Below are 12,743 nucleotides of genomic sequence, written 5' to 3' on the forward strand. Positions count from 1 at the left end.
ATGTCAGACGTATTATAAGTTGGCATCTCTGTCGAAAATTTCGTTGTGCATTGAATTTTTCAACGATCACAATTTTGCTATCGACACTGCAAATAAAATTAAATGTAAGTATTTGAAATTTTATTTGTTTTTAGTGGACCAAATACCACTAACTGAAATATTTTCGTTAATTTTATGCAGGTCTAAGGTTGTAAGCAACGAATGTGCGCCATAATACCAAATGACAATTCGTTTGATCAGCTATTTCGACTACAGTCGAAAATCGAATTTAGTTCATAATAGGCACCTATATCTTAAAAATAAGCTATGCTGATTCTCATATACGCATGATTAATATTATTTATTACCTATGTACATAGGGTTGCCAGCCTGGCTGGACTTGGCTGGATTGTCCAGCTTTTTTGATGCCTGTCCAGTTTCAAGCTAAAATTTTATTTGTCCAGCTAAATAGAAATTTTCGACAATAATATCTATATTATTTATAAAAAAGTGTATGTATTTTTTTAAGAAAGGAAAAAATAAATGCCAAAATGTCGATATAATGACCGTACTTATAAATAGCCAAAGTTAACAGCATTTTAAAAAAATTTCGCCTAATGAACAAAAAACTTTTAAGACTGAAGTAGAAGACTTTTCAAAAACAGCGGTCAGCTATTTAGAAAATCGTTTTTTTTAAAAAATAGCATTTTTAAAATTAAAATAAAAACATATTTTCATGGGTAGATTTACAAAAACTTCCGCAAAACCTTCAAATATCTGAAGAAATAGATAACGATAAACTTAACATATATCGATTACTGCAGCCTTCGCGAAGTTTATAAACAAATACCAAGAGATTTGTCAAATGATATGATCCTATTTTATTACCAAAGGTGAAAGGAATGAATTCAAGAATTTAAGAAAAGTTATATGTTTCGTATTTTCAGTACCAGTAAGCAAAGCTTTTTGTGAAAGAGTTTTTACTGTTTTAACCCTCCGACGGTTGAGGAGAAGTTGCCCTTATACGAAGTACAAGGTCCACAGCGACCCTGTACTTCTATTATATAAAAACGCATTTTTTTGTTTTGATTTTTTATTATTTACTAATTATACGAAAAAGTTTTTGACACAATTTGTAATGTACTCAACAAAACCTATAACCCACGCTTTGTAGTTTTCCATGTTTCCATGTACCGTGTAATACAAATATATGTTGATTACAATAGATAAAAATATATTTTAATAAAAATTATTTACACAAATCAAAATTAACATTTTCTCAGTAATTTCTTTAATATCCAGTTTTTTTTTGATTTGTCCAGCTTTTTATACCCCAATGTCCAGCTTTTTGCAAATCTGAATCTGGCAACCCTATATGTACATCATATTTATATTTATCATACGCTCTATAAACAATATTTATACACAATACATACATATCTTCACCTAAAATGCAAAATAACGTAACATTACTTTTCATAAGTTTATAGGAGGAGCAAATTTTCAAATCTGAATTACAATGACTCTAGAAATATATTTTATGAAAAAAAACTAATTTTTTCAAAGCACACTTTAAGATATGTGGCTTACGTTTTTTTGAATTGTTATTTTCTGAAACAAAAAAACGTATCAATATAAATTTTTATGAAAAAATAAAAACTTAAACAAAAATATTTTTTTTTTATTTTAAATAAAAGCAGTTTATATATTTTCATTTTTAAATTATGTTTTTTTATTTTAATTACTAACAACTACATTTTTAAACTAAAAAAGGTTCTTGATTAAATTTTCATTAAGACTGCAAAAAATATTCAATTGCAACAAATTTATTAAAAAAAGATTTGGATACTACCTAAAATTACGTAAAAACGATTTATTAATTAATTACTCAAAGCGTATACGTTATTTTGTTTAAGGAAATCATATACTTGATGATACTTTAGTTTCAATTTTGGTTATAACATGGTTATTTTTGATAGTAAAAGTTTAAAATTTTGTACACATATGTAATATGATGTAGTGAATCGTAATCAATAATAAAATCAATTTCGAATTTTTTTGATGATACGTTGTTTTGCATTTTAGGTGACGATATATAAAAATGAAATGGTCCATGTATGTAATGGCATCACATAAGAACGGCTGAAACGATTTGGCTGATTTATTTTTTATTCGAATCGAAATTTTCAGAAGAAAGTAAAAAAAAATGCTACCGGGCGAAGCTGGGGCGGTCAAATAGTGTAAAATAAATTTTAGTTATTACTCTTAAAGTTAACAAAAAAACAGTTTTGATTTTGCAAATACAGTAGACGCTCACAAATTAGAGCTTTGAGTAATTCGATCGTCCAGAAATTTGAATCAGTGTTTGCAATACAATACAATAAACGCTGTGAAATTCGAATTTAAAATTCTAAAGTAAAACAAGTAAGAGTGCTATATTCGGCTATGCCGAATCTTATATACCCTTCACCTTTGTTGTGGATGCATTATTATTTTTTATAATTAGTATATATGTATATACATTGACCACTTTCAGCGTACAGCATCCTAAATTTATCAAGAACACAAAAAACAACAACAACGCCAAACGAAACAAAACATCAAAAGAAAAAACAAAATACGCAAGGCAATGAAACCAACACACATCCAAACATACGTTTAATTGTATAAAAACCAACAACAACGCCAAAAGAAACAAAACACAAAAGAAAAACAAAATACGCAAAGCATGCACATCCAAACATACGTTTTGTTGCTTTTTTGTCAAAGCATGCAATACATTGTGTTTTTTGATGAAATTTTCAGAGGTTGTCTCGGATTTTTGCTCATATCTCCGTTATTTATGGACGGATTTTGCTGATTTTAAATAGCAAAATTCTCGAAAGTATGTCTGACAGAATTGTTGAAGATTTGGATCCCGGAAATATCTGGGGCCTTCAGAAAATTGATTTCAACAGACAGACAGACGGACAGACAGACAGACGGACATGGCTTAATCGACTGCGCTATCTATAAGGATCCAGAATATATGTATATACTTTATAGGGTCATAAAATTATATTGTGGAAATTACAAACGGAATGACAAACTTATATATACCCTTCTCACGTAGGTGAAGGGTATAAAAACACTTTACCATTGGAAACTAAAGTCAAATATTAGAAAAGCTTGACAAAGGCGTACAAGGGAACCGGTTAGCCATAGATTTTAATGTGACAACATCTTTTGCAATCTTTTGGCTCTCCGTAATGATATTTCGGATTCAATGAAACCAAAAATACAAACAAATATAACTGATTATATGTCAAACAAAGATTAGTTGTAAATTTGGCCACTGTGCAAGCTATCCCTCCAATAATTTTTAACTTTATTATTAAATTTTTTTTTTAAATACATAAAATATTTTAGTTTTTTGGACTGAATTGTTATGTTTTTTAATTTAATTTATAAAAATACATTGTATTGGACTGAATTGTTACGTTTTGTTTTCTTGTTTCAAATAAAATTGAATTAAAAAAAAATTTAAGTGTTTTTTTTTTAGTTTTTGGACGTAAATTTACTCAATTTTTTAATTTTTATTCGAAAAAAAAACGTCCAGAAATTAGAATAATTCAGAAATTAGTATTGCCTCAAAAACAAAGCGGTTCTAATTAGCGAGCGTATACTGTAGCACTATTTGAATATAAACCCTCGACATAAAAAGGTATAGTATTTTATGTTTTCAGTATTTTTTGAGAACTAGGCGTACCTACCGCCTGTTCCACAGAAACGATATTTCGCGCATGGTAGTCGAATCATATATTACACTAATTTTTAACAACGTTAGAATCTATTGTTGATTAATTTTATTTGAAACTTTGTTGGAAGTATTTTACTCGATTCTAGCGAGTAATCCGTTAACGGTGCCTTAAATATTGTTTGCCTCCAAATTATGCTTGCATTACACACTGGGGCAGAATCGAATTTTTTTGGAAATAAATCTGGCATTTCAAAACTGCTGATCCGATCGGGATAAAATTTTAAGTGGAATTAGCCAAGGAATATTCGAGTTCAACTTATTTAAATGGGCCATACAAATGCTCCAGGGGCGTCGATATGGGGGCTCAAAGTAGGGTACCTTCGACATGTACAACTTTTAAACACGTGCCATTTTTTTATTTCCCATCCGATTTCAAAGATTTTAATATTTTTGGAAAGCGCTCGGCTAGATCTTGAAAAAATGGGACATGTTTTTTATACCAAAATGTTCTCCGTAAAGATACCTTACAGAAAAATATAAAATTGTTATACGTTCTTAAAGAAAGTTTTTTTTTAATTAAAAAAGAGTTAAGTCACCTTTTCGCCCAAAAAACGGCAAAAATCTATTTTTTTAATATTTAAATTGAAAATCGTTTATTTTTGGATCCATAATAGATATTGACCTCAAATCTTTTGTATATTATTGGTAATTTAGTTGTCTAACTAACAAAAAAACTCGAGTCCATTCGGTCCAAAATTATGCCCTATATATTTAAAATAGCGGGCCAAGGTATGACCAAATTTTTAAATGACTATAACTCCAAAATTAGAAGAGATAAATAGCACACTCGGCAATTTTGCACGTGTTTAAAAATTTTACATGTCGAAGGTACCCTACTTTAAGCCACCATAGCGCCGCCCCTGGATCATTTGTATGACCCATTTTAATGTGTTAAACTCCTTGGCTACGCCCACGTTAAATTTTATCCCAATCGGACCAGCCGTTTAGAAATGCCAGATTTATTTCCAAAAATGTTTGATTCTGCCCCCATAAAACACTCTTCGTTTTGTCTTTGACATAAGAACTACGTGCGTCTTATTTTAATACACAACATATTCCTTCTACGAGGTAATCACCCCTATCGCGAATCAATATTTCACATGAAATATGTTCCCTTTTCCCATTTTTCGTTCATAAACTTTGTTCACGTGAAAAAATTCCCCATGTTGTGAAATTTTGTAAACAATAGACAGCTGTTACGAACAAAATCAACTATTGTGAATGAAAAGTTCAGGGGAATATCACGATAGCAATTTTCCCTTCGAGGGAAATGGATATTTCATGGGAACATAAATTTCACATGTTTTTCACGATAGGGGTGAATATTTATTTACAATAAAAAGAGATCTTCGTCTCTAATTTAAATTTGTTTTGTTTTTATAACAATTATGGAAAACTTGGATTGATGCCAAACAAGTGTTGGTATAAATCAAGATAAGCGAAACAGCTTGCATTTTTATAATTTTTTTGGTGTTGATAGCTCTCATAATTAGAAGCACAAAAACGTTAATATTTTTGCCTGCTCTCTCTTAGTTTAAGAGTTATGGGAATTTAAAATCAATACATATAATTGTACATTTCTCATATATTTGGAAAACAAACTGATCGTTATGGGTATCATTGAATAGTGCTTCACTATACCTTTAATATGATATATAATATGGTAGTTTATTAATATTGTGAACCAATATTAACCAAGAATTTATATGACAGTACTTCAGAAAATTTTGATATACCGGAAAAGTGATTTTAGCGAAGCCGGTGTTCGATACACCCCAGAGTTAAAAGTCCATTCACCCGGCCGAAGACCGACAATACAGAAAATGTGAATATTAACAGAAAAAAAATTATGAAAATATAAACTGTTACGGTGATCTTGATTTGTTCCCAAGTGTTTTTTATAATGCTAAAAAAACAAGCTTAATTTAGTGGCACACAATATTTAAGGTACCGTTAACGATTTACACTCTAGAAAATAAAAATAGGAAGCAACAATAGATTCTAACGATGTCAATAATAATATAATTCATTTAATGTAGTTATTACCAACAGATCAGAGCAATAGTGACTTAAATATATCATGTTTACGATAGATCTTGGATAATGCCGTTAGTGGGGCACTCTAGTCTGACAAATGACTTCAGACTATATTTGAATTATTACAAATAAATGAACTCGAGCCAAAAATTTTATATATACTTCATGATCATGATACAATAATTGTAGAAGGTAGAATCACGAGGGAGAGTTTTCAATATTTAGCCCTATAACGTCAAACTTTGATTTTGTTCATATTTTCTTTCTTTGGAAAGGTGTGATGTATTTTGACCGATTACAAGTATAATTTTTGAAGCAATGGCATTTTTTTTAGCGAAACCAAGATGACTAATAGCAAAACAATTTCAAAGAATTTAGTCAACATTTTGTTTTCGAAATCGATTTCCATCACATACTTGAACATTTAATTTAATTTTGAAAATTTAATTGAGTATTAATTTTGTGAAACCTATTTGAGACGCGTCCCTTCTACATTAAATGAACAATATTCTGATTTGCACTGAGAAATTCTGGTTTATGAAAATTTTATTACAATTCTAGTTTATTAATAAAAATTATTACAAAATATTTGGCATTAAAAATTACATTCGGAAATTGTGTATACAGTATAAAGTAGTAGATTGTAAAATAAAACTCTTAATTTATACATATATTTTATAAAGTTTTGGCTTTTATAAAAACAAAGAGATGTGTTTCATAAATTGTGATTGAACAACTTCCGTTGTGATGAAATTAACCCAACAAATGAGGCACAGTTTTTTGTATATCATCACAGCGTTCATTAAGGTCAGACTGTGATAAGAAAAAAGAAAAAAAAAATAAATAAGCAAAGATTATTGTATAAAGCGAAAATGAGGAAAAACGAAAACATACAGCATCCAATCCAAGACAAGCACCCCATTCGATCAATGTGATACGATGGTCATTATTCGAGTCACATGATTCCAAGAAAGGAGCAATACAATGCTCCAAACTAACCAAAGGAGCGCGAATGGGGAAAAGTTCGTGACGTGAGACGGAACGATCAGTGTCACCATCTAAATCACACCACTTCCAAACGGCAGCATTGGCCCAACGACGAGTCATATTGGTTTCAGCTTCCAATTCCATTTGCATGTAATGTTCAGTGAGTTCATCACGTTCGGCCAAATCACGCATAACGTTGAAAAGCCAATCACGCATGCGACGGGGGAAATCTTTCATTTCCTCTTCGGTACATTCCTTTTGGTCATGGCATTCACCGTAGTAGTCAATGTGCAAATGGCTATTATCGGGATTAAGACAACCGGGCGCTTTAGTATCGCACAAACAACGTTGTTGATACACTGAACAATCGGAAGACCAAGTTTCATTTTTATTGGTACAAACACGACGACGTATATCGGTTTCTTCGGGGCATTCGGGAATACAGACACATTTAGCCTCAACGCCTTCAAGTTGGCAAATACGACCAGCACCGCAGTGCATTTTTTCGCAGGGATCAACTAAAAGGAAAGATAATTGAATATACAAAATAAATTTTTTAAATTAATTGCCTCATTTTATAAAACGAAGCGTTCAGAAACGTTGCATTTTACAAAATGAGGCCCTATGTTTTAATTTAAAAATTTGTTGAATTAAAAACAATTTTCTAAAATTGTTTTTAATTTTAGTTTTTATATTATTCAAATGACAATAAACTTACTTTCAATAACAGGATTCAACAATTGATTAGTTTCAGCTACCAATTTTGTAGCAATTTCATTTTCGCGTTCAATATCTTTATTCTGCGAATTCCAAAAATTGTATTTAATAAAGAATTTTGTTTGTCTTATAATAGTTTACACTTACAAGATTCTTTTCTTCCAATTGTCTCAAAAGTTCTTCATCACTCTCGTCTAAATCGAACAAATCCATATCATCCAAATCACTAATATCTTCTTCGTCAGCATTAATATGAGCAAAGGCCAACAGGCCAACGAGCATCAACAGAGCCCACTTCATGGTTCTAAAATTCAAATGGTTATAAATGTTTAAATTGTATTGTTTTTTTGATTTAGTCGAAAAATTAAAAGAAATACTAAAAATAATATACATATGTATGTATATGATGATAAGAGTAGAGAGAGACTTTGTATTTTGTTTCTCATTATCTGGCTCTCTGTTTTTCCATTTACTATTTATTAAATACTAACTTGTGATGGCTTTAAATGAATGAACTTTTTTAAACGGCAAACTTGAGGAAATCTAGGGGTATTTCAAACTATTACGATTTTTGTTGTTAAATAGGCCACACGTTTTTTTGTGGTACACTTTTAAGTATGTTATTGTCCACCAATATTGATGAAACTTATATGGTTTAAAAGGTTATTTTCTCTAGATGTGCACAATATAATTTATTTTTAAAAAATTCTTTTCATAAAAGTGGTAAAAAGCGTTTTAAATTTGCTTGAAAAACAACAACAACATGTTTATACACATCTAAATACACGTATTTGTACACAAACGTTATTAGTGGACGGATTTTGACCACCAGGCGATCCTAGTACAAATAAAAACTTCGCGTCGTAGAAGGACTTTTAGTGAGTTAAAAATTACGCACTACACTTGTAAAAAATTAATAACGTTCTAAAGTTATTCTATCCTAAACATTGTTCTCTTTATAGAAAAATGTCCGAGATATCTAACTTTAGAAGGCTATACAAAATTAATTATATGGATTTGGAGTTATTCGTCAGAAAATTAGTAGAAAATATACTTTAAATTTCAAAGAAATAGGAGTTTGTGATAATCCACACCGAGTCAAATTAAAGTGGAATTACCCAATAATGAATTCCCATTAGCGAAAACCTTTTATGGAGTTATTATTTTATACAATTGCAAAAAATCGAATTACAAGGTAGTGGTAATTACACCAGTAATTTATTACACAATGTAATCATTACCTGGTAAATTGAACTTATTAGCGCAGTTCACTGTTAAGTGCGAATGGTATTGCATCATTGCAAATGCAAAATTGTAAATGTTTTTGTGTGTATTTTGTTATTGGATTACGGTAAAATGTTGCATTTGCAATGATGCTAGACCATTCGCACTTAAAAGTGAATACCGCTATTGAAAATTTCACAGTAGTTTTTTTATTTACCTTAAAAATTTAGTAGAAATAAAGAAATTTTTATGATCAATAATACGAAAAAAATGTTGCCTTGACCAATTGGCGAATTCATTTATTTAAATATATCAAACATTTCGTTTTCGTACTGCATAATTTTGCAATCAAATACATCTGTTGAACATCAGTTTTTGTAATTAATATTTACATTTGAAATGTATTTCATATGAATGCAGGCATCGTCATTATTTCCATTACACAAATACAATTCCATAAAGAGTTAAAAAATAGGAAAAATGCATTGCAAACATAGAAATATAATTGCAAATCTTACAATTAAGATTTATTTCTAAAATACAAATCATGTGAGAATAAAGAGTTGTAGTATTTTCCAATTGAGCAAAAAGAGAGAAACAACCAAATAAAAAAAAAATAATGAAGATCAAAATTCTTTGAAATTTTAAAAATATTAAATGTAAACAATATTTACAAAAAAAATGAGATCATTTTTTATGTGGACGTTCATATATACACATGTATTTGTACATACATTTGATTTCAGATACAGAGTGTTTTAAAAAGAGGAGTTCCATTTTAGATCAAGAGTTTCATTAAAAGTTAATGATAAGTATTTTCAAAACATTTTAAGCCATATTTAAAGTGAACAAAATAAACGAGTTTTTCTTGTCTAAAATTCTCTTGTGGGAATACACACGTTATCAAACGTAACTTTTTGGCACATTTGAGTTTTTAAATTAAAAATAAAAATTGAGCGGCACTGTATAACATCTCCTAAAGAAACACCCCTTCAAAATTAAAAAATATATTGTATGTGTACATAAAAAATGGTTTCATCAACGGAAATACAAATATTGAGTTTGTGAACAGAGCATTAACGAATTGATAAGGATTAGATGATAAGCCGTGTATAATTACACACAAAGCAATATTAAATAAGTAAAATGTATGAAACAAAAATATTTTTAAAATTCATACATAATTGACAGTTTTAAAGAAATCTTGAACAATTTCGATTATTTTAAATAAAGCTTTATTTAAGTTTTCAACATGAAAGGTCAATTCTCCTTATCTTTTTGTAGTAATTTATATTTTCAGGGACATGGCACACATACCCGTAATATTTAGTTTACTATTGTTTTTTTTTCATATTAATTTGTTGTGGGTAATGTACAGTGGTCGACATAAGTCTACGTACGACCACAATTTTTGCCACTTTATTAGTAAATAAAAAAATAATAATGCAGTTTTGTTTGAAATCTATTTTTATTGCTATGCACCAAAAAAAAATTTTGTTGCTATGTAAACTTGCAAAATTATTCAAAAAACAATAAAAAAACATTGACAAAAAGTCTACATACGACCACAGCATGTAATGGTTTTTTTTTGAATACTAACAGATAAGCATGCAATTTATTAAGTCTACAGTTCAAACAATATTCAGTAACTTTAAAAACACTGGTAGAGTTAAAAACAAGCCGCGAAGTGGTTGCCCAAAGAAACTACATCGTAGAGATGTAATCTTCATTTTAAAAGAAGTCAACAAAAACTCAAAAGTAAATACCACAAAATTGGCCAAAGAACTCGCAACAAGATCAGAAGTTATTGTTCATCCACGAACAATTCAAAGAACCTTAAATAATAATGGTAATTAAAGCAGAACTCCTCGTAAATTAGCGAACGGATCGCAAACTTCGTTTGGAATTCGCCCAAAAGCACTTTGAAAAAGACATGGAATTCTGGAAGCGAATTTTGTTCACTGATGAGTTGAAGTATAACATATTTTGAAGTGATGGGAGAGATAAAGTATGGCACAAAACAATTACAGCAATGGATCCGAAAAACTTACTCGCTACAGTTAAGCATGGTGTTGGCAGTGTGATGGTTTGGGGTACTGTCGCTGCTTCTGGAGTGGAAAAGTTAGTGTTTATTGAGGATAATATGGATCGTTATCAGTACAAATCAATTTTGGAACAAAACTTGAGAGCATCCGTTGATATTTTAACTCTTGGTTAAAGTTGGATTTTTCAGCTAACGATCCGAAACATTGGTCTCAAATTGTCAAAGATTTGCTACTCTACCATGCTCCATGACAATTGTACACACCACCTCAAAGCCCGGACTTAAATTTTATTGAGCACGTGTGGGAAATTTTACAACGGAAGATCCGAAAACATCTTATTACTTGTACACCAATGTTAAAGGAGAACTTTCCAGAAGAATGGCAAAATATAACGTCCGCAGAACTGGAAAATTTAGTTGCTTCGATGCCCAGACGCTTGTAGATGCCCGTGGTGGCAAACGAAATATTGAATTTAATGAAAATTTGTATTCGCTGGAAAATGTTTATTTAGTGTACAGATCGTATGTAGACTTTTGTCTACATTTTTTTTATAAAACTGCATCATTACATTTAATTAATATTGTTTTAGAAGTCCGCGTGTTACGAAAATAATGGTCGTATGTAGACTTTTGTCGGTCACTGTATATAAAATTAAAAGGAGGGAAAAAAAATTATGTGTATCATAATAAAAACTAAACAGAAACATTTTTCTTTATTACAATGAATAGTGTGTGTATGCATGGAACCATATGAGCAAACTTCTATTACACCCTACTATGCTGCTGGTGTTCTAATAATCAGCATAGCATTTTGAAATGGGTCAAAATCGATAATTCATTCAGATAAGTTAGTTTGAAGTTAGACAAGGATTTAAAAAAAAAATTAATTGGAGCTGATCCATACATGAATTTTCGAAAAAGAGATTGTTCAGTATTTTTTTCCTTTGAGTGATCACAGAGAATTGTGCATTTCCGAAATATGTACGTCATTTGGCAGAATCATCTCTCAAAAATGTTCAAACTATTTTGTTAGTCTCTTCTAGGGATGCCAAACGAGACCGGGATTCGGGATTTTAGAAATGTAAATTCCGGGATCACGGGATTTTTCGGGACTTCGGGATTTTAGTTAAATGTCAAAATACATCAAGTTCAACAATAAAAACTATTTATTTCGTTAATACACTAAGTAAAAATTGAATTAAAATATATTTGACACAAAATATAGTTCATATTTATATTCGTATTCTTTATAAGAGTGTGAAATCCATAACAAAACTGAAAAAAATATAAAAGTATTGTTTTATTTTATAACAAAAAATATCCGTCTGTCTGTTTAAAACACTATAGGGCACAAACGAAAGAAGCCAGCTGGCTAAAATTTTCCGCATATACTCTCTATTGATAAGTTTTGTTTTGTATTGAAATTGATGGACCATAATTTCCCCTAGCCTCATACTGTTTGAGCAGTCATAAATATGTTGATTATGCGGCAATCCTTATACAATTTTGCACACAATAATTCCTAAGTACTAGAATTTATACTGTAAAATATTGCGGAAACCGGGCTACATTTGTCCCTAGTCCCCATACATGGTCCCCTTTACAAAATGACTTTAACATTTATAATTGTCTTATAATAATTAATATCGTGACAAAATTGAATAACCAAGTTGTATACGAAAATAAATCCTTCTATCAACTTTTGTGAGGACCAGTCCATAATAATATAAACTCTATATCAGAAAAATATTTTATTGTCAATAAATAATTTGAATATAATGATATTAACATAAATATCGATATAATACATTCATTCATAAATACTGATTAAAGTCCCCATAGAAGGCCAAAACAACATATTGATGGTGGATATACAAGATTCGCCACAGCCGAATATAACACTCTTACTTGTTTTATATTAGTATGTACTATAAGTATGCTGAAATTTAGCTTTCT

The 12,743-nt window shown here is 30.0% G+C and overlaps 1 protein-coding gene across 3 annotated transcripts in view; it reads right to left on the minus strand.

Moving 5' to 3' along the window:
• Positions 1–6,343: 6,343 nt before the first annotated feature.
• SPARC (secreted protein, acidic, cysteine-rich) overlaps positions 6,344–12,743 on the minus strand; it is a 45,425-nt gene continuing 39,025 nt past the window's right edge. For 2 of the 3 annotated variants that reach the window (XM_065515625.1, XM_065515627.1), the window contains exon 6: positions 7,667–7,823. Coding sequence is in view for 1 of the 3 variants with exons in the window: in XM_065515628.1 (XP_065371700.1) it covers positions 6,569–6,628; positions 6,710–7,320; positions 7,521–7,602; positions 7,667–7,823 (910 nt within the window). In the remaining 2 variants the exon portion in view is untranslated. Of the gene's footprint in view, positions 6,629–6,709; positions 7,321–7,520; positions 7,603–7,666; positions 7,824–12,743 lie in introns of those variants that run through there. The other variant, XM_065515628.1, reaches the window with a different exon arrangement.

This window comes from Calliphora vicina, chromosome 1 (assembly GCF_958450345.1).
Source record: "Calliphora vicina chromosome 1, idCalVici1.1, whole genome shotgun sequence".
NCBI lineage: Eukaryota > Metazoa > Arthropoda > Insecta > Diptera > Calliphoridae > Calliphora > Calliphora vicina.